The following is a 23,031-nucleotide window of genomic DNA, read 5'->3' as shown; positions in this document are numbered from 1 at the left end:
CTAGGAATTGTTCAAAGAATTAGAAATCATATGCCAGAGAACATAGCTGAGTCACCAAGGCAATGAGGCAGGAAACAGGAGGATGCACGTGTGGTGAGGGAGCTGCTGCTTGTTCTGGGAGGTGGAAGCATGAGTGCGTGTGTCCACGAGGGGATAAGGCCGGGAAGAGAGGATGGAATAAAGAATCAGAGACCTACTGAGAAGAGACACTAGGGCAAATTGTAAAGGGCCTCATGTGCCATTCTAAGAAATTGGACCTGTATTCTATGGACCATGGAGAGTCACTTTAAATGACATGACCAGAACTGTACTACAGAAAGGTAATTCTATGAAGAGGAGAGACAGAACAAAAAGGAGCCAGTTGATTTAAGGGCACATGAGGAAGTATACTTTGAGAGGACTTTGATATCAGATTGGTGAACATGAATATCTATCGATATAGATATAGATAAAGATATAAATATAGATCTATGTCTGCAGAAGCCCTTTTCCTACCCACCTACAATGATGGGAAGGTGCTATAACCTGGAGGAAGCAGGGCATCACTCCTATTTCAGAGATTAAACTTACAACCCATGTGGAAAATTGTGGGATAATTGTGTTTTTCATAGAAACAATAACTGGAAGAGGACACCCGATGGATTATGTAAGCAGAATCCAGGTACCCCACTGGAGGGTGACCTCATTTAGGTAGGCCCTCCCTCCAGACGAGACTCAATGGCAGGATACTTCAGTTTCAGAGTGCACAGCAGCATGCTGAAACCCTAGCCCTGAAGGTCTTTCACGGGGAATTTGACCCTCTTCTGCAAGCCCGAACCTTGAGGCCAACAAACCTGCCCAACTGCTTGGCTTTCTGCTGTGGATTTCCCCTTTCAGAGGGAGTAGCTTTAGGAAATGGTGAATCTTCTCTGTTCCATGAGATTTTTGAAGCACCTTCTTAAAAAATGTTTTCCAAACAAACCCAATTCTCATAACAGTATGTGTCTAATTTGATTCTTACTCTCAGATCGGAGATTAACTTTGGTTTCTATTTTAAAGTAAACTTCAGGATGAGGTATTCCTAATATTTCTACTTCTACAATAAGAGAAGGAAACGCTCTTATTTTTTTCCCTTCAATATTTTGGCTACTTGGGCTTTCCTAACATTGAATTGGTCCTTGATTTTTATGGTTCCTTTAAGAATAGCATTACTGGTTGAAATCTGTTGGTTTGTTTTCTTTTCCTTGCTTCTTTTCTCATCTGCATTCTCTTCCTACCCAGAGCAATGACAGTGTTTAGAAAGAGGTATTTGCTCTGCATCTCACTCTAATAACCAGAGAGTTACATTTTAAGTTCTTCTGAAAGGAACTAACATATGTATATTTTCTTTTCTCCCCTCACTAAAGTAGTGGTGTCCACCTTATCTCCTGTGACATACCTAGAAAGAGAAGAACATTATCTACCCTAGCTATTCCCTGTGATACTGAATTCTTTAGCAACTTTCCTCCAGTAATCATTCTTGATTTTTGTTCAGGTACACACTGAATATTCTGGAAGAAATTGGAGGCGGGCAGAAGGTCAATGATGACATTATTGTCCAGTGGGTGAATGAAACATTGAAGGAAGCAGGGAAAAGTTCATCCATCTCTAGTTTCAAGGTAAAATTTTTAGTTACTGCTTGTGATCACCTAAGCTGTATGCTTAAAGTTATTGTTTTCTCTCTATTTTAAAGGGCCCATCAGTGTGAGGTATTTGAGGTACCCCCCCCCCAATTTTAATTTTGCTTGAATGACCCATTGTTGTTTTGATGTTCATAAGCCATTTAATTGACAAATTTCTTTCACTTTCGCATGTAACAATTTTTAAAACCCATAGTTTTTTACACGCCATTTCAGGCATTTTTCTTCCAAAGTAACATAAAATATGATAATTTTTAAATGTGCACCACTCTATGATTCAGATTGTTAACATTATGCTGGTGAAATGTAAAATGCTAAAAGATCTCTTATGTGGTGTTTTCTGAGAAAAGGTAGTAGTTGTGTACTTGTATCCAAATCCCATTTTTATTAATAACAGCATTATCTTTTGTTAAATTTCTTAGCTCATGTTTCACACATTAACTGATTCCTTCCTCAAGGGACCTGTGCACAGATCCATGTTATAATGTTTGTGCCACCTTAACTGCATTTTCTGGTTTAAAGGTCAAGATCACCAGGAGAGACCCCTTCAGAGTTGTAGTAACAGGGTCGGTGAGGCATTCATCATGATATCAATCCTATGCTTCCAAACAAGAAAAAATTAAGATCTCTCCCCACCAGAAAGGGCAGAAGGCATCTCTGGGTGGGGCTATACCAGGAGCGCCCACTCCCAGTGAGCTCATCACGGATAACAGCCACCGCTATTCCCCCTCCAGCTTACCATTCAGTCTGGATTGCTGAGCAGAGGTAGGAGCGAAGGCTGGTAACAGATGTGAGCAAGTTCTTCCAGAAAGAGATTTGGAAAGGTGCTGAAGAACAGAGGAGAAGGGCACGCTCCATATGGAATGTGCTCTGAGTACCACAGTCTCCTCATTTGTAGTGTCTCATTTCATCTTCACAGACATTGTGAAGTCAGCTTTCCTGTTTTCCTCATTTCATAGGAGAGGAAACTGGAGCTCATGTAACTCCTGCAGTTAGGGCTCGTGATTGCCAGTGATGGTCCATGAGAAGAAAGCATCTTTTACCTGCAGCTGAGGTTGTAGAACAGGGTGGAGCTGTAAGTCACCTAACCATTACTGTGAAGTGACTGGTTAAGTAGCACAGTGGTGCATCTCTCTGTAAACAGCTGCCCCTGAAGCCCATTATGTTCTCCTGAGGCTTCTAGGGTGTTCTTATGAGGATTCCCTCTTGGGAATGTTTGACAATTCTTTTGCTCCTTGTTTCTCTCTGGGCTTTCTCCTGTACTCTCACTATGTGATTTCAGAATTGATCCCATAAGAGGACCACAAAAGGAAATTTTCAAATTAACCCCACATTGCTTTTACGTGAAGCCCTTAAAAAAAAGAACACAATCCACTTTTGATTCACCACTGTGGAAATATTCCTCGACCCTCCTCACCTATCAATGCTGCAAGTTGCTGGACATTTCTCTGCCTGTCAGCACCTTCACCAGATTTTGGGCAGAAAGTAGGAAAGAAGGTGAAACTCAAATCTCTGCATTTTGCTTCCCTTGTGCTTCTTCATCAAAAATTTCTGTAGAGATAAAAGCTCAGGATAATGGTGGAAATTAGATTATGATTCTATATTGACTTTAATTTTGTGGTAGTTTTTGTAGTACCTATGAGTAAATAAAAATGGACCCATTATATTTTTAAAAAATATTATTCCACCTATACAGAGGACCAGTGCTAGAGACTTAGCATCTTACAGGTGTCCTGTGCTTTGTTTCTTGCTTGGAATTCATCCTGATTTGGACCCTCAAGGTATGAAGTGTTTGGACTTGACTGTGCTAAGGTGGAGACAAGCAGTTGCCTCTCCATGTCTTCACTCACAGGTCGCCAAGAGAGAGGAGAACCGATGGTGCAGAGTTTTATGTGTTCACACCTTAGAAACATTCACAGCTCTAAGTGCAACCATCAAAATGTTTACAAATGCCAAAGAGCGAGCCCAGGATTTTAACTCGGAATTCCTGGGTTCAAATCGCAGCTCCACCACTTATCAGCAAGTCACTTAACCTCAAAAACTGCCTTTACTAACTGTAAATTGAATTTGGATGCCCACATCTGTGGCAACAAGTGAATTCACTTACTAAAAAGTGCTGAACAAAATGGGAGACATCAACAAATATTAGTTACTCTCATTGCATTTAATCACATAATTGCCATCACTGTCTCCCTGGACCTATGGATTCTTTTCTTGCCTTGAGGGCCCCAAGAAAGGAGCATTTACTGAAACTCCTATCCGGCTGAGCCCTTATCACTATCCCTGCACATCACCTCTGGGATGTCCCCCCAAAATGAAGCAAGGTTTCTTCTAATTGGTTTCCCCTTTCTGGTTTCTTTTTCAAGTCATCCTTTCCTCTACTCATAACCAGTAGTTACATTAAACATATGATTTTTCAACCTCTCTACATTTCTCTAGTTGTACTTCCTTTCATTCACTCACTATTTGAGACTGACTCCCCGCCCATTGGCAGAGAATGGGTTTTCTCTGCTTAGTGAGCCCAGGATGCTACTGATTCCTCTACAGAAACTACAGTTGATTTGAACACCATGTGCAACACTGTGGCATTTCCCAGACCAGGCTAAATATATTTCATATTTAAGAGGAAGAAACCACCCATCCCTTGAGCAAAATAGAAGTAATTTGGGGACATGCTGATAAAATCCACCCTTCTCTCTGTGCAGGACCCGAAGATTAGTACAAGTTTGCCTGTTCTGGATCTCATCGATGCCATTCAACCAGGTTCCATCAACTATGACCTTTTGAAGACAGAAAACCTGAACGATGAAGAGAAACTCAACAATGCAAAGTATGTAAATAAACCTGAGGTTAGGGTGGGAAGGACCCAACTGGCAACTGCATGCCTATAAAGTCCATTGCTTGTGCCTTTGTGCAAACACTACTTTCCCTATTGATGTTTTTTCTTCTCGTGACTTGTGTCCCATCATCATTACTTTAGATATTGTGCAATAATGGTTTAAGTCTCCTAGTGTTAGAGGGAGCGAGACAAAAAACAGCAAAAGTATTCTTCCAATTGACAAGCAAGGCCTATAGTTTCATAAAACCAATTTTCTAATCATAATCTATAGATTTTCTAAATAAAGTTTGTACATGGCAGGCCTGAATATAAACAGCCTTTTTGTGAATATCCATGGATATGAATGAACAGGGTTGGGGTTGAAGACCAGAGTCTTCACCAGCTTGGAAGCAGCTGCCATTTGCTATTCAGTGTAGAGAGTGAGGGTCAGCAGACTAAAGTCTGTCAGCCAGATTTGGCCTGTTGTATGTTTTATAAATAAAGTGTTATTGAAACACATCCATGCTTATTTATTAATATATTTTCTATAGCTGCTTTCCTGCTGCAACGGCAGAGCTGAGTAGTTGTGACAAAGCCCACATAGTCTAAACTGTTTACTATCTGGTCTTTTATGGGAAGTTTGCTAACCTCTACTCTAGAGAGGTATCTTTCTCAGAGCAGAATGTATTACTTTCCTAGGGCTACCGTAATAAAATGCCATAAACAAGGTGACTTCCCTGAAATTTAGTCTCTCACAGTGTGGAGGCTTCAAGTCCAAAATAAAGGTGTCAGCAGGCTTGTTTCCTTCTGAGGGATCTAAGGGAGGATCTGTTCCACACCTCTCTCCCACCTCCTGATGTTGTTTGGTCAGCAATCGTTGGCTTATAGAAACATCACTCCTCTCTCTGCCCCATCTTCACATGGCCTTCTCCCCTGTGTGTCTGCGACTTCACATGGCTATCTTCCCTCTGTGTGTGCGTCTGTGTCTCTTCCCCTTTTCTCATAAGGATACCAGTCATACTGGATTAGGGCCCCAAACTATTCCAGCGTGGCCTCATCTCAACTAATTACATCTCAAACAATCCTATTTCCAAATGAGATCAGAATCTGAGGGGCTAGGGGATAGAGTTTCCACATACATTTTTGGGGAGAAACAATTCAACCCATAACACAGGTTCAGAGTTAACAAGTCATTAGTGCCCAGCAGCCCTGATATATATGTTCCACAAAGGGTGTGAAAAAATGTATACACATTTTAAGAAAGGAAAAAAACTATTAAAATTGTAATACTCAATATATACCAATAACAAAAGATGAATACAAGTCATGTTTGACTTCTGCAATTACAAGAGGTGCTCAAAGTGTTTACCATCAACGTCCAGACACTTCTGATTACGGCGAACTACTGCTTGAGCAACATTGACTGAAGTGTCCACTTGTATACATTTTATTTTGCAGCCCGGTATAGCCTAACAGTGCCCTTCCCTCTGTTCCCAATTGGAAAAGTGGGAACCCATGTTTCTGCTATGCTGGTATTTAGCACAATCTAATGGAGAGAAGATAAATAATTACATGACAAATTACAATAATGTGTGATGGGTGGTATATAAGGGGGAGTACAGGGTGCTATGAAGGGGACAGGAAGAAAACTAAAGCTGTCCTGAGCAAATAACATCGATGCTGAGAGGGATCAGAAGGACAAGTAAGGAGGAGCTAGACAGGTGAAGGATGTAAGACGAATACTCCAAATAGAGGAAATAGCATGTATGAAGACCCAGAAATTTAAAAAAATAAAAAATAAAAAAAGACCTTGAGGCTAGAGGTTCACGAGGGATGTGATTAGTTTTAAGGAACTTGCCCACGGTTTTACAGCAATTAAATGATTCTGCTAAGATTCAAAGTTTGACTTTAGAGCCCTGGCTCCTAAACGCTGTCCGGTAAGGTCAAGATACACAATTACTTAAAAAACGGGTAAAAGGAATTATACAAAATTCTAAAAATGCTTGTGGTGGCAATGTTATGACTGATTTTTTGAAGCTCTATTTCCTAATTTTTGAACAATTTTCCCTTTCTATATTATAATGAAAAATACATTTTATTTCATTAATAATGAATATATAGGAAGTGGTTGAGAGATGGATAAGGAGAAAGAATGGGGATTACTCTAGCCTGATGCTCTTTTAATTTGATCCATAAAGTAAGAGTAAAGTTAGTTTAGGGGAGCAGAGGGAGTGATGGGGTCTTAGGTGGAATGGAGAACCTCTGGAGTAGTCATTGTAAGAAGTTACTAGATAATAAATGAAGTCAATGGAAGAACTGATGGGTAATAATATGGGCTCATTTGAAAATAGATTACAACTAATAAAAATTATCTTCATATAACTATAAATAAAAAACAAATGTTCTAATATAGCTATGATTATTTTATGTGAAAAATGTGTAATATAATACTCTGGTTATTCTAGTATTATAGCAACATATGTGTGTGTGTGTGTGTGTGTGTGTGTGTGTGTGTGTGTGTGTTGGAATGGGACAAGGAATGAAAGAGTTGATATGGAAAGTCCAAGTATTTACAGATGTGTTTCCCTTTTTTTCCTTGTAAATATGTTTCTGTAGTTGAAATATAGTCTGCAAACTTTTCCTAGCACACATTCTTGTTCGTTTTGATGACTTTTTCTGCTGCTATATAACCCAAGACAATACTCATTGTATAGGCATCAAAAGTGGCAAGAGCTAAGAAGATCTCTAGGACAGACAATAAATTCCATAGGCTAGACAGCAAGTCTGATGGAGTCAGGAGCTTTGTGGGGCCAAGATTTGCCCACAAAAGTGGGAGGATGCCAGTGACTGGCTCTAGTCATACCTGGGGTGTTGTACATAGTATAGCGTAGTATACAGTATATAAAATGACTATAACTATGATCCTGAGGGCACCCCTTTATACTTTTGTTGCTCTGGCTCTCCTCATTCTTCCTCTTTTTTCCCTTTAAGGTATGCCATCTCTATGGCTCGAAAAATTGGAGCAAGAGTATATGCCCTTCCAGAAGACCTGGTTGAAGTGAACCCCAAAATGGTCATGACAGTGTTTGCTTGCCTCATGGGGAAAGGAATGAAGAGAGTGTAAGGCCCAGTGGGTGAGGCTGGAGGTGACACACTCATTCCTGACTGCTCAGCTATATATGCTCCCAGGAAGCACGGAAACAATTCAAGCCATTCCAAAGTTTTCAACTTGGTGACATTATACAAGATTCCAAAACGTGTATGCTTATTCATCCAGGTAGCCTCTCCTGTATTTGACAAAAAGTGTTTCCTTCTTTGCAGAAGACTCAATCTTTTACAAATATTTTTTTATCATTGAATTTATTGCTTCTTTGGAAAGCTAGAGAAAAAAAAAACTTATTTTCCAGACACTGTTCCTGCTTGCTGCCATTAGTCAAGTATAGAAGCTGCTGTGTTATTAATTTTAACGTAATCTTTCAAACAAGCTTACTGTGGCTGCGTTTTTGTAAGGTGAGGGCCACCAGAGGGGATCATCAAACCAGTCCTGAAGCCTGTTTCTGGAGGCCAACATTTGATATATGACAAACCTCTCTTTTTGTCCTTCTCCTACACTCCATCTCCCTATGACATTGCTCTCCACCCTCTCAGAACTATGCCTTCTCTAGCCTACCTCTGTAGGCCATCCTTATCTCTGAGCCCTTTGGAGTATTAACAAATCAGTCAGGCTGTTGTGTCCCAAAGTGTCTCTGGCTTTTCCTCAGAACTGTCTTCCCACATGTTATCAGTTTTTGTTTTATCATCAAATAGGAAATCTTCTGTTTTTATACCCAGGATTTGGGCTCAGACCACCTGTAACACCTTGAATACTGCGCCTTCAGGAAGATTCTTAACTCTTGGTTAGATCCAAGGAGTGTGTAATTGAGCAGCAAACCACGAGGGGGCAGTGTGGAGCCGTAACAAAGCAGCGGTCCTTTGGTGCGGACTCTTAGTATTCAGTCCGGCATATTAGGCCTGGTTATTGTGGAATGGCTAAATATCTGGTGACTGGGAACAATCTGCTTTGCCTTCATTTGCTCTTAGATTTTAGTGTATCTGATTGCTGCCGGGCCATATTATCAACGTTTACATTTTTGGTACTGTAGAAGCTTTTTACCACCCCCAAACTCCCAGGGGGCAATATGTGCCAATAAACAGGCCCCACCTCATTGCCACCGCCCCATCTCTCTCTCTCTCTCTCACACACACACACACACACACACACACACACACACACACACACACACACAAAACCTAGCCCTACCTAGTCAGATGTCAAGCTGGATAAGAATTACCTGAGTTGCTTTACGAAGAGCTAATTCACTGGCTATTTAAAGAATTCCAAAACAAAACCAGAGGAACAGTGTGAATTTAAGCAGCCATAACAGAATATGCAATTTCCATGAAAATCTACCAAAGGCTAAAAAGCAACAGAGCATTGTAAACCAACAGTAGACTTTATCTATCGTGCTAAAAGGGCTCACCAATGAGGCATCTTCTTCAGGGGTGGCATGTCATGGAACTTAGCCATTTTTCAAAGCAATTGAAATGCATCGCCCTGCATCTGCAACTTGGCAGTAGTCTCAGGAAGCCAGTATGTGGCTTCTCCCTACCCATAACCTGTATTTCTGCAGTATCTGAATGCAAAGTGGCTGGCTTTGTCTTAATCCGCACTTAACGTAGCCTCGAGTGATTCTCCTCCGTCTGCCTCCAGGAAGAATGTTACTGCCTTAGTGGAAAATGAAGATAAAATAATGTTCAAGATCTCTCCAAATAAAATGTTCCTTATATTGGATGTCCTTTGAAGGTTTCGTAACTTACTAATTCATTCAGCCAACATGCATTGAGTGCCTAATACGTGCCAGGCACTGAGCAGGGTTTTGGGAATATGCCCATAAATGACACAGGCATTGCGCTCGGCCAATCAGAAAAGAGGGTGTTAAATAAATAAACTGACAGGTGTGCTAAGTGATTAATAAGACAACGTGAGACTGGAGCTTATAACAGAGGAAACAATCTAAGGAGAACTATTTTGGCTGAAAACTGAAGAGTAAATTGAAGTTAGTTCGACAAAGGCGAGGCCAAAATTAAAGTTGAGACAAAATATTCTCAGAAACACATTGAACCCAGTTGTGAACAAAAGCCTGAGTTGGGGATTGATGCACAACGGCTTCTGGAGTGATTTGAGAAGGTATCTTTGGGGGGGTAGTGCCAGAGGTCTCCTTGCTAGCCTGTCTGGGCCTGACTTTGGCAGGTCGGGGTGGGAGAACAGAGTGGGGGGAGGGAGGTATGCTGAGGAATTCTGCTGTGACCCGCTTCCTCTCTGGTGGGCTGCTGTGACAGAAAAGCATCTACTTGGTTCTGACCTGCAGAGGCGCCACATACGCCCACAGCCGCCAGGAAGCTGGGCTTCTGTGCTTAAGCTCTGCGTCCTGGCTTCAGCAGCAGCTTTTTGGTGATGGCGTTTTCCTGGTCAGAACAGTCCTGCAACTTCTACACTTAGGAGGTAACTGCCTCCCCTACATATCTAGAAGTTACAAATAGTGTTTTTTGTGCAAGACTACACTGAACATACTCAGGATAGCAGGATAACTACTCTCAAGGAAAGAAACCAGACTCTCTTGAAGAAGAGAAGGATAAAGGAACACAGCAATCTAAGCATGATTATTTTTCTAAATGTAAAAGTTTATTGCTATATTTTATATAGTCCAAGTACAGCATTAGAAATTCAAATTGTGCCAAAGGGTCTACAATGGAAGGTAGGCCCCCTTCCCACCCCCAGTGTCCAGTGGTGTTTGAAGCTGGCTCATATCAACGTACTGAAGCCAATTTTGTGAGCCTATTTTTAAACCATTGTTCACTTGAAATTACATCGCAGATACAATCAAACTCTACAAATAGGGTTTTTATTTTACTCTCTAGAGAGCTATGTTATCAACCCACCACTACCCCTGTCCCAGTCCTCCAGTTCCCCTCCTAGTCAGCAACTACTGTTACCAATTTTTTGTGTATCCTTATAGAAATATTCCCTGCACATATTATACACACACACACACACACACACATACACCTTTTTATAACAAATATTAGCATACTATACACATCATTCTGAGTCTTACTTTTTTCACTTAACATCATATCTTGGAGATTGCTCCCTATAGACCCACTTCAATTTTTTCAACAGGTGCTTAGTATTCTATTGTATGAGTGTGCCACACTGTATTTAACCAGTAGCTTATAAATATTTAAGCTGTTTAAATAGTTTGCCACAGCAACTAAGACCACAGTGAGTAACATTATACTCACTTCTTGTGCACAGAACGTTAATTTTAATTTGACAGGTACTTATCAAGTTTTTGCCCTTGCAAAGGTATTGAACATTGGATAGTAAAACATAGATCCTCTTAATTTCCTCAAATTATTTAACAAAGAGCCTTGAGCTGGGGCAGCCCCTCAAGCTGATCCCAACTTCTCCATTTATTGTCTAATGAAGCATGTTAATCCAGCAAGAAGACAATGTGCATACACACACACACACACACACACACACACACACACAAAACGTAACAAGAAACAGAATGTGATAAATGCTATAACAAATTTGTAAATACAATTTGGGAGCTCAGGGGAAAAATTAACTCTAATAAAGGATTCACGAAAGTTTTGTTCTGACCTTTGGTCACTTGGATTAAATGCTGGCAGTTCTTTCTTAGCGAATTTGACTTTGTTTTGCCCAGTACATTCCTGCCAGTCTCATGATCCAGAAGTCACAACTAATACTCAGAACAAGTTAACAGCGTTGACTGATCATCTTGTGAAATCTAGTCACTTTGACAGTTTCCCAATAAAATTCCAGTAATTAAACTTTCAGCTGCCAAAGACTGCTTTTACTAAGTGTCCTCCTCGTTTTCTGAAAGACAGCGTGTGGGGACAGAGTCCCAGAGAGCAGTTTCCAGGCTCTCGGCCTCACATGGAAAGGTGCTGGCTCGGGTAGTAGATGGCCATCAGCTGTGACTAGTTGGCCATCAGCTGTAACCAGTTAGCCATTAGTCACTAATATAACTGCCGTGGCTGAGCTAGCAAGCGCGGATTGCAACTGGCAAGGGGTTGGTTGGTTGGCAGAGAAGCGGACGGTGGATTGAGGATCGTGTGGCTTCTGCTTCCTGTGTCTCCAACCAGCCGCCAGCGAGAATATAGTGGTATGAATCCCCTATCTGTGGCTCCATGGGTGTTCTTTTTTGGCCTCACCATATCCTGCATTCTTATGTGGAGAGTGGGACCAGAGTCCCCGCATGACGCAGAGTTTACCAATTGAGTCTATGCATGGGTGATTAAAAAATGTGTAAATGTTTTCTCTTGTCTAAAGTCTACATATATTTAATAACCCACCATATGTGAGGCATAAAAACATAGTCTAGTTAATACCCGCTATCTTACCACTAACAAATCAGGGACAGGATGGCAAAATGGTAGTTTTATATTATTTGGTATGTCAGAATTAGGGAGTTCCATTTAAACAACTACCACCTGGTGAGCTTGTTAAAACACACATTTCCCAGATCTCTCCTTGAGATTCAGTGCCTATAGGGCTGGTGTGCCCAAGAGTCTGCATTTTCCACAAACATCCTAGGAGACTCCATGACTCACAGACCACCCTTGGAGAAGCACTAGTTCAGATGAGCTGTTCTCAACCCTGTCTTCACATGAAAATCATCTCAGGAGCTTTAAAAAAATGCTAATGCCCATTCCCTCCCTCCAAGTTCTGATATACTTATTTGATCTGAGGTGCAACCAGGGCAGCTGGATATTTAAAAGTTCCCTACGTGACTCTAACATGCAGTCAAATTTGAGAATGGGTGGCCTATAGGCTGAGGTACTCTTCAAAGCGCAGGACAGGGTAAAGCATCCTAAAAAGTGGAGAGACCAACAAGAGGGAGTGGCAATTTAGAAAGGGGGAATGAAGGGATGGAAATTTCCAAAGGCAAACCTTGCTTCACAATTTAACCATCCAGTCAATAAGCGTTTGCCTGTCTGGGTGCCATGTAACCCTCTTGGTGTCCCAAGTCTCCATCTTGCTAGCCAAAGCAAGGGAATCGGAACCTTGGAAAGAGTTCTCTGCTTTCAAGCTTCAAATCCCCCTCCTCAGTGGATTCTGAGATGGCACCATTCTTCCCAGGGAGGAAAACACAAGGGGCCAGATACATCAAACCTTTGTGCAAATTATAAAACTGCTTCACTCTCAATGAATAAACAGGAGAGAGAATGTGCAGAGGGATAATAACATTTACCAATTATGTGTCTTCGACCTTCCAAGATTACGTAGCTTTCATGGCCAAATGATTTTGAAGACTTGTAAATTGAGCTGCACCTGAACTCATAATAAAACGTCATTATTGATCGACTTTCTCAGTGCTTACCTAACAATAAGCCTGAGCTGCATATCCAAGTCAGGCCAATCAAGGCTGCAGTGGCATTTGCCCTTATCCTCGGGCTCCCCCTCACCCACAAGTGAGAAAAAGGCAAAACAGAGCACTCCTTAAAGGGGAGGCCATCTTCTTAAGGCACAGAGTTAGGGCTCTTGAAGAAACACCAGATTATTTTTGCCCCCTAACAGTCCAATTTAGCTGGATAACAAAAGTACAAATTAGCTGGATCCCAGGGGCCATAATTCAATCAGATAAATCCCCAGGACTAGATTGCCTTCTGGGGCAGTGGCTCATCCCCTCGCTCTCTGGGAGGAGCAGAGGAAGAGGACCAGTTGTCCCCAAGGTCATGATGAGCTAGGCATGGCTCTGGGCAGACATTTTGGCCCCTGTCAGCTCCCTTCCTGATTTATCTTTTTAATATGAATGGGATCTATTGAACCCCTGTTTCTGCCAGTTACTTTTAAATGTTATCCCACTGACTCCTCACAGCAGCCCTCTGAGGTAGGTTATTTTTAACCTCATTTTTCAGAAGAAGAAACTGCACCTCCAGGAAGCTAAGATATTTGCTAGGGGTGGAGTCCGTCTGATCAAACTTTTGTGTTCTTGGCCATCAGCTGTAACCCCACAAGAGGCATCAAAATAAGAAATGTCAAGGACAGACGAAGAATGAGGAAAGAAATTTGTCTCCATTTCTTTCCTTCTTTGAAAGAACTAGATGCAGAAACTGGCTGTGGACAACATGCATGAAAGATAAGGTAATGCAGCGGTGAGACAAAAATTTTTTTAAAAATCCAACTACAAGTCAGACATGAAAATATGATACAGAAATGAAGAATTCATTCAACAGACTTATCAGCAAATTGCAATGGCAGGGAAAACAGTAAGTGAACTTGAAGCCAGATCAATAGTGTTCAAAACTGAAGCACAAAGAGAAAAAAAGAGTTACATAAAACACAGAACTTTTCTAGTTATTGCTATTAGAAAAAAAAATCACTGCAAACTTTTTGGTACAGATTCACACTTATAGAGTCTATTGATTTTTCACAAAGATGACAAAGTGATTCCATGGGAAAAGGAAAGCTTTTTCAGCAAATGGTGGTGGAACAACTGAATGACCATAAGGAAAACTAAAGCACCTCAATCTTTACCTCATACCATATACAAAAATTAATTTGAGATGAATCATAAACCGAAAAGTGAAAATCCAAACTATAAAGTTTCAAGAATAATATTTCCATGACCTAGAATTAGTCAAAAATTTCTTAGACAAAACACACAAAATACTATCCATTAAAGAAAAAAAAAGATAAATTGGACTCAACAAAATTAAAAACACCTGCTCTTCAAAAGACACCAATAAAAAGTGGGCAAGGCAAAAAATGGCAAAAGACATTCACAAAACATGTATCTGACAAGGGAGTTGTATCCAGAATATATTAAGAATTCCCACAAGTTATAGTAAAAACATAAAACAACTGAATTTTTCAAAATGGTCAAAAAAGTTCAACAGACACTTCCCAGAGGAAGATATATTTATAATACTGCTATCTGACAAAGGACTGATGTCCAGAATATATAAATAACTGCTACAAATCAATAATAAGATGAGCAATCTGATTTAAAAATCACGCAAACAATTTGAAAACATACACACACACATACACACACATGTGCCAATGAGCACAGAAAAGATTCTTAACATCATTAGTCATCATGGAAATGTAAATTGAAACCAAAATTAGATACCATCACACGCTACCATGGCTAAAATGAAAAAAAAAACTGTATCGAATACCAACAAGGATGCGACCCAACTGAAAACCTAATGTATTGTTGGTGGGAGTGTGAAATGGTACAATCACCTTGGAAAGTAATATAATAGTTGCTTATAAAACAAAATATTTGCATTACCTAGCAATTCCATTCTTAGATATTTATGTAAGAGGAATGAAACACTTGTCTACAAAAAAAGCTTTTACAAATATATTCATAGCAGTTCCATTATATTTATAATAGCCCAAACTGAAAATATCCCAGATGTCCATTAACAGGAAAATGGATAAACAAATAGTGTTATATGACTTAGCAATAAAAAGGAATCAATTGTTGGCACATGCAACAACATGAAAGAATTTTTAGAACATGCTGAGCAAAAGAAACCTGACACAAAAGAGCGCATGCCATATGTACTGAATGTGTGTGTCCCCTACTCTTGCCCCTCATTCATATGTGGCAACTAATCCCCAGTGGAGTGGTGTTTGGAAGTGGGACCTTTGGATGTGATTAGGTCATGATGGTGGATCCCTCATGGGTGGGATTAAAACCCTTATAAAAGAGACCACAGAGAACTCTTTCATTTTCTTTCTGCCATGTGAGGATTCAGCAAGAAGATGGCCATCTTTGAACCAGGAAGCATGTCCTCACCAGAGACTGAATCTGTGCCTTGATCTCAGACTTCCCACCTTCCAGAACTGTGGAAAATAAATGTTTATTGTTTAAGCCACCCAGTCTGTTGTATTTTTGTTGTAGCAGCCTGAAGTGACTAGGACAATATATGATTCCATGAAGTTTTAGGACAGGCAAAATTAATCCAGGTGATATAATCAGAACAGTTGCTGCTAGAGTAAGGGGAGAATTGATTGGGAGGGATTTGAGGGAATTTTCTGAAGTGATGGAAATTTTCTATACCTTGATAGGGGTGTGGGTTACTCAAGTATACATATTTTTCAGAATGAATCTAATGGCATAGTTAAGATCTGTGCATTTCACTCTAGGTACCTCAGTTTTAAAAAGATACTGTCCACTACTGCCTAGGCCTGGTTTTTAAATAGCTGTTGGTCTGTAGGAGACAGAGGAGTAACTAAACCAGGAGAACTAAGCCAGTAACTAAGTCAAGTGATCCCTGCCTTGTGACTGGGTCTTTGAAAGCCACAATATTCTCATAGCATAGAAACTCCAAACACCGGTTCTTGATTGGAAGCCCAGAGGGGGCTTGGAGGCACGTGCAAAACAGAGAGAAGTGAGCATAGAAGGAAAAGGATAGAAAAGGAAACGAAAGCCTTCAAAATGAGCCTGCAAACTAAGTTTCCAAATCACAAAAGAAATCAAATGCTAAGAAAGGCAGCCAACAAAATCAGCACTCAGAGCTCGAATTCACCCCAAATATAATTAATCTTCTAGAGCAGTCTGACACAGACTTTGAAATAAGCATTTGAGGATTCTCAGCAACAGCTCTGAAGGAACCATATCCATAAAAAAATGAAACAATAAAATATTTTAAAATACATAAAAACAAAATGATAAATGTGAAAAATGACCTGTTATAAAAGTTGAAAAAATTATATGGTTATTGAAATAATAATTTACAAAAAACTACCTCAATTGACTTTGAAGTCTAAAGTAGACACAGAGTGAGTTAGTGAATTTGAAGATAGTGCTGAGAAACCCAGAACTCAGCAGACAGAGACAAAAACTATGATTTTTAAAAACATGAAGGAAAGTTACAAGACATGGAGGGTAGGTCAAGGAACAATGAAGGGAGCCCCGAAAAGGGAGTAACAGAGATACAATGACTGAAGAAATAATCAAATGACATTCCAAAATTGAACAAATATCTAAATCCTCAGATCAAAAATAGATTCTATGTACCAAGCAAGATAATAAAAAAAATAAATCCACATCTAGACCACAGTAATGGATCTGGGGAACATCAAAGACAAGGATAATCCCTTAACGTCATTGAGCAGACAGGACAGCTGACTTGCAGAAGAATAATCACTTGGACAGCAGATGCCCATCATACCACAGCAGATGCCAGAAGACAATGGCAGACTTGCCACACTAGAATATTACTTTCAGCTAAACCAGTATTTGAAAATGAGGGCAGAATAAAGTTATTATTAGCCCTACAGAGCATAATAGAATTTACCACCAACAGATCTTCACTAAAGGAACTTTTAAAAGATTGCTTCAGCAAGAAGAAATGTAAACCCAGAGAGGAAATATCAAATACAAAATAAATAGCACAAAAATTGACAAAATTTTAAAAAGGAAAAAAAGGTAAAAGTCACTTGGATTAGTGCTCCTGCCCCCCTTCAGGGTGGCTAGGTTATTCATTTGAAACACAATTAAATTCATTTGTTTTTGTTTGTATTCATTTTATTTACTTGTATGTTTCTAGTATGTGGAAAAATTAACATGCTTCTAAAATTCAGAAGTATTCAAAAAGATTTACTCAAAGAAGGGTCCCTCTCCCCATCTTTTCTACTCTATTCTTATTCCCCCATCTTTTCCACTCAGTTTTCTACCCATCTCCTGTAGGTAACCAATCTCATTGACTTCTGATCTATCCTTCTGCTGTAACTTTCTCCACCAATAAGCAGATACATATGTATTTTCTTTTATTCTCTTTCTTATATAAAAGGTAGTTTCAGTGGAGGTCACTTTGCTGGATTAAATATGTTTCAATAGTTTTGAATCTCGAAGAGACCAAGGTTTAAAATATCCTTTCCTTCTCAGAAGTCCATTGTGGAGAGGTTAATATATTTTGCAAATTTGCCTGCCCTGATCTCAAGAACATTCAAAAGCATTTATGAGTAGAAATGGAGGGAGTGTACCTGGTCCCCATCCTCACAGATGGTAAATATGGCCTCGTACCAGACAAAAATGTTATACGGTGCCACCCTCAGAATGATGTGTCGTGGGCTGTTTCATGCCGGTCTCAGCCTAACAATAACCAATGTTGTGGCTAACTAGTCCTTGTGGTTCTTATGATTCCAAGACACCCTTCAGCAGTATCTACCAGGAAACTTTGAAAAGATACAAGTTTACTTATAAGACCTGAAAATTACACTGCACACCTGGGGGCCACACAATGAGGTCACTGAGGGGGTGAGAGAGAGAGAGAGCCAGCCCACCCCACCTGGGCCTAGACTTCTGCTTTTATTGAGGTTGAAGGTGGGGGCCAAGGGTTTCTCAGGCTCACTCTTTACTGGTGAATTTAAAACATAAGAGCATGGACTTAAAGCACAGGAAAAGAGAAAACAAGTAGCCCAAATAGTCAAGTATTGAAATCAACCAATATCTCTAGAACAAAGCAGCCTCAGTAGGTGGCCTAGCTCTTCACCTAGCCCTATGGCTGGCAAGGTGTTTATTTCAAATAGCCATCTTTGCAGTGGATGTCTTGGCAATCAAATCTTAAATCAAGCAGTTGCATTATAAGAAAAATAAAAAGGTCAGGGCTTATACCCAAGAGCCTTGATTTAGATAATGACTATTATGGTGATCTTCCCTAAATAAGCATGACTTAAAGCAATCTGATTTCTTTACTGCTCTGATTTCTTTACTGTTGAGCTTCCCACAACATTGTATTCCTATCCTCTTAGGAGTGGGCCCATCATTCCATATGGACAAGGAAAAATCTTTTTGAATGGAGATTCTGTAATCCTCCACACAATCTCTCCTTTTCATCCTTGTATCAGCCACAAATTTGAGAAACTCACCTTCTATGTCTTCATCTAAGTTGAAAAAGACAGAGACAAGGGAAGACCTTTTTAGAACTCCACTAGAGACATCCCTCCACATGGCTCATGATCCATTAGTTACTACTCTACGGCTATGGCTCTCCAACAAACCCAACACATTCTTACTACCTTGCTATCCTTTTAGTTTTGGCCTCATCGTCCCTGAGAAGTTAAATATTTTCTAGATAGTCTAAACCAAGAACAACAACTCTCATCATACTTTCTTTTTCTGAGTGGAAATGGAAGCTAAGTTGATTGATTACACATATGAGGGGAAACATGCCATTATATTTTAACCACTGTGTAAAGAAAGCTCTTACGTAACCAGCTGTTGGGACCCTTCTCTTCAGAGAATTTTGTTTTTCCAAAAAACACTGTTGCGATGAAGTTTTATAGCTTTGGAGTCCTTGTAGCCACCATCTTCTTCTGTGAGCACCATGTCTTCGCATTTCAGAGGTACCCGAATGGGATCCTAGAGGGTGGTGGGCCATTTCCCCACTTGCTTGCCCCACATGGAATCTAGTCAGTGCACTGGACTGGGGAGCAAACGTTAAAGTTTGAAGGTCAGCTCTTTCAGAAACTTTCCGTGTTGCCCGGACAAATAGTAAATTTCAGTATAAGGATCTCACTAGATCTAAGGTCTGTTTTATTTCTTATCTCACTCTAGTTTTATTACTGGGAGGACCCTGGATGATATGTATATTCAGTGGCTATGGAGATGGAAGAAATAGTAACTTTTATAAAAAGTAATTATTTACACCCTAACAAATATAAAATATATTAACTATAGATAATTTATTTTTTTCTTGTACATGGAACATAGGAGGGAGAAGAGGGTCAAGGTATCAAGGAGGTCTGGGTTATGCATAAATATTCATCATGGAATGTAAAAGGAAGAATAGTTGTGTTATAAGAACAGCTACATGAACGTATCTAATTCTTATTTTGCTTCATAGAGTCATTCCCTTAAGATTTTCTACTATTAAGCACTTAGAAGAACAAACGAACTCATGCTCTAGTATATATAATACATGGCGAAAATAGTTCTTGGCTGTGTGTAATATTATAATTGATTAACTAGTCAATGGTTAGGCTTCTTAAAATATATATATATTGTTTCCTTGGAAATTATTTTATGTTTTCCTTTGTTTGATTTTATGATCCTTTTCTCCTTCAAATATTTCTGAGACAGATTCCTCTCCCCATGTTAGTGAGTAGCAAAGAGATAAGAGACATACCAGGGACAGGGAAAATTTTACCAGAAAAATTTTTCTGAGTCATAAAGAGCATTTAAGACAATAGAGGTTGACTGGTAAGCCTGAAGCTGTGTTTGCACATCATCACTGGACTAACTAGCTACAGTTGGTTGATTCTTTTTTGTTCAATATGATTGTCAAGTGTCAAGCAACAAATTCCATCACCAAATAATGACTGTTGTTGAAGTGGCACAGGAGTCAAATTGCTAGAAACATCGATGACTTATATCTCTATGTTTGATCAATGAATTAGATGACTCTGATTTCTAAGGTCCTTGCCAGCGCTAATATCCCATAACTTTGTGATTGGCTTTAATTTACGGTGAGTGAGAGGGGAGGAGGAAGGGTGATAGCAATGTATCCAACCTGGTACTGCAGACAGTGACACTGTCATTGACAGATTGGGGAAAGAGGAAATTCATGGTTCTTTAGCACCTGAGTTGTCCCATGCACCGAGCGAGGCACTATGAAATGGGACCTCGTTAAATGCCTGCAATCGCACACTCTGGGGATCTCTGTAGACATTTTACAGAGGAACCTGAACCTCGGGAAGAAGAAATCGTTTGAACCAAATCAAACAGTAGAGTTTGGTTTCAAACCCACTGTAGCATCATTTCCATTTGTTTCATTGCACAGCATTGTCTCTAAAAAAAAAAAAAAAAATCTAGAAGTCAGGAAGAGAGCCCATTTGAAGGGATGTTGGGTTGAGTCACAGTAAGTTTGAGGAGAAGAAAGACAGTCTAGATGCAGGGAATGCATGAAAGACATGCCAGGGCTGGAGGTCCAGTCTCCTGGTCTTCACCCACAGCAGGTCTAAAAGTGGCCTCAGTGCCAGCCCAACATAAGCATTGTCACAGCTGCTTCCAAAGCTTTGTGGTCTCTCCTACAGACAGCCGTCGTGTCATGCAGGGAACCAAACTCCTTCCTAAGACAGCCATTGGCAAGATGTACCAAAAGCTTTACCATGTGTCTTCAGAATGAGTAAGCATGTAACAGTGGGATAGGACTAAATATTATGAAAACAAAAAAATTGAAAAGAAGGAAATAGTGAAGAAACAAATGTGAAAATTCCTTCATGCATGGTTTTACTTACTATTTTTTGCTTCAGCATATACTTTGAAGTCTGACTGACTCCTATGCTTGAAGAGAGGAATGAGACCATGACAATATTTCAACCAAATAATATCCAACATATTTAATATTTTGTGTCTATTGTGATGGTCCCTATTTTTCGGGGGAGGGGTAACTGTGGCTTTGTGAGCAGAGAAGCATATCTGATTCATCAGTTCTGTCCCTGCACTAGAAATAATATCACAAACTCTTCTTTCTGTGAGTAAAAATATTTTTTGTACCAAATGATTCTGAGTGCCGCTTTTCCAGGAATGGCCAATTACTCAAGCTAAAAGGAAAAATCGAATTTGATTCACAGTGAAGATTTTGATGATTTATTTCTGGGGTTCTAAATATGATCTCTTATAGCCTGAGCTAACAGTCTGGCTTCTTCCTAAAGCTGTTCTTTGTTGTTCTCTTGTCGTGATCAGTTTCCCAATAACACTTTGTATTCAGGCAATCTCTTAGTTGCTGATTTGTAGGTGCATTTTGATAAATCTCACCAATGAAATGCCCTGGAATGAGAACAAAAAAACTTTTAAAGGCATGAATACCATATGCGAAAGAGAAAGGCAACCAACAACAACAACAACAAAAATGTCTCCATATTCCCTAGCTTTTAAAGACCAAACACAATAAAGGATGCAAATAAAATACTGGCAAGAATCTGGTAAACAGAGTCATTAATTGCATTGTTCTATGATTACTTAAGTGCAGCCTGTCAGCTGAGGCTATTTATTTGGAATCCGGAAGTGAGAAAAAGTAAGAAGAAGGAAAAGGAATGAGAGAGTAGAGAAGGGTTGAGGATAGAAGGCTTCAGAATTATTTATGGACCACAGGAAATGTTCCTTCTGTTGACTTCATATACTATCTGCCGCCAGTTTATTCACGTTCACTTAGCTTCCCACTGATAAATTATTTCATCTTAACAGAACACCAGTAGCCTTAAAACGCTGTAATACATAAAACAAAATTGCAGCCTTGGGCTATGTTTCATTGTTCAGAGACATCTTACCAGCTTTTTAAATTCAAAAATAATCTTTCAGAGCAGTGGCAAGTGTAAACCTTCTCCTATAAACCACAGTAGGCAACAGGCCTGGATGAGCATAATCCTGTTCTTGAGGTGAAGCACAGAGGAAATGTTGCCTAGGTATTAAATGTTGCAACCGTGGATCTGCTACATCTTACTCGTCCGCTTTGAGCTTCAGTTTACTTTTTTGTAAATTGACTTATTTCACTATGTTTGTATTTTTCATTCTATTTTTGGTGTTAGCCTGTTTTTCTTTTTCCCAATGGTTTTGGTTAAATCCTGTTACTGAATCACTTCAGAGATGAGATAAAAACATGTCTTTATATTTTTTCTCTATATGGTGGGGGTAATCTTTCCAGACCCTTACTTAGAAACTTAGAAAATTCTATGGCTTTTTAGCCCACTCCTGAGTAATTGATAGTCTTGCGGCCATGTTAAAATGCAAAAAAAACCTCAATTCAGAAACTAGAATGTGGGTCCAACCAAGGTATTATTCAAATGTCTCAGGCTTTATTTGTAGAAAAACAACTTCCCACCTCTCTCCACACACACACTTGACTCTTTTTCATTAGTCCTTTTTTTGGGTTTTAACTTAGTAGACGTTTCTGAGATTCCCTTGATGGGAAATTCTGCAGACCAGGATAGATGCAGCTCTTTCTAGATGGTCACTGTGACTCACTCCATCCTTGACCTCTAGGGATCTTGCCTACTCCTCCAAGTTCTTGCTACTGAGATTTCCTCATCCCTTTAGGTGGCACTGTTGGATGGCATCTGAGTTATAGCTACTATATTACATGAAGTGTTTCTTCTTCTGATTTTGATTACTATCTAGCCAACTGGAAACCAGCCACATGCAGGTTTAGCATTCTCAGGAGCAGGCATTAAGTGCTCATGTCTCTCTACACATGGAGATATCTGTTTAGACTCTCCCATCGTCTGTTAGAAGTCAAATTTAGATTGAGAGAATTACAAAAAGTTGCTGCAAAGAAATATCTTTATAAATCCTCTCTGTCTCTGCACCTTGACCACTTTTTATAGTCTCTCTCCAGGTAAGAGAACATAAGTGATGAAACTTATTTTCAAAAATTTAAATTCTACCTAAGGTGTTCTGACCTACCTTCATCCCATTACTTGATTCTATTGTGTTGGCACTTTGATCAAACTCAAGATAGAGT

At 39.7% G+C, this 23,031-nt stretch overlaps 2 protein-coding genes and 1 long non-coding RNA gene across 5 annotated transcripts in view; 2 read left to right on the top strand and 1 right to left on the bottom strand.

Annotated features, from left to right (window-relative positions):
- LCP1 (lymphocyte cytosolic protein 1) overlaps nucleotides 1-9,307 on the top strand; it is a 90,435-nt gene extending 81,128 nt beyond the window's left edge. For all 3 annotated transcript variants that reach the window (XM_019753558.3, XM_019753557.3, XM_074329980.2), the window contains exons 14-16: nucleotides 1,514-1,637; nucleotides 4,364-4,488; nucleotides 7,468-9,307. In XM_019753558.3, the coding sequence (XP_019609117.2) occupies nucleotides 1,514-1,637; nucleotides 4,364-4,488; nucleotides 7,468-7,600 (382 nt within the window). In that variant the 3' untranslated portion in view covers nucleotides 7,601-9,307. The remainder of the gene's footprint in view (nucleotides 1-1,513; nucleotides 1,638-4,363; nucleotides 4,489-7,467) is intronic.
- The window catches only part of LOC141571067 (uncharacterized), a 30,604-nt gene extending 12,033 nt beyond the window's left edge, over nucleotides 1-18,571 (bottom strand). Inside the window, exon 1 of the long non-coding RNA XR_012495585.2 lies at nucleotides 18,440-18,571. This is a non-coding gene — a long non-coding RNA (uncharacterized LOC141571067). The remainder of the gene's footprint in view (nucleotides 1-18,439) is intronic.
- Nucleotides 18,572-18,758: 187 nt separating this feature from the next.
- Nucleotides 18,759-23,031, top strand: part of CPB2 (carboxypeptidase B2) — a 56,623-nt gene continuing 52,350 nt past the window's right edge. The window contains exon 1 of the mRNA XM_019753549.3: nucleotides 18,759-18,916. Within this exon, the coding sequence (XP_019609108.3) occupies nucleotides 18,843-18,916 (74 nt within the window). The 5' untranslated portion in view covers nucleotides 18,759-18,842. The remainder of the gene's footprint in view (nucleotides 18,917-23,031) is intronic.

Source organism: Rhinolophus sinicus, chromosome 16 (genome assembly GCF_057876585.1).
Source record: "Rhinolophus sinicus isolate RSI-liver-muscle chromosome 16, RSI-T2T, whole genome shotgun sequence".
Lineage (NCBI taxonomy): Eukaryota > Metazoa > Chordata > Mammalia > Chiroptera > Rhinolophidae > Rhinolophus > Rhinolophus sinicus.
Note: the sequence above shows the minus strand (reverse complement) of the source record. Positions and strands in the feature narration are given on the sequence as shown.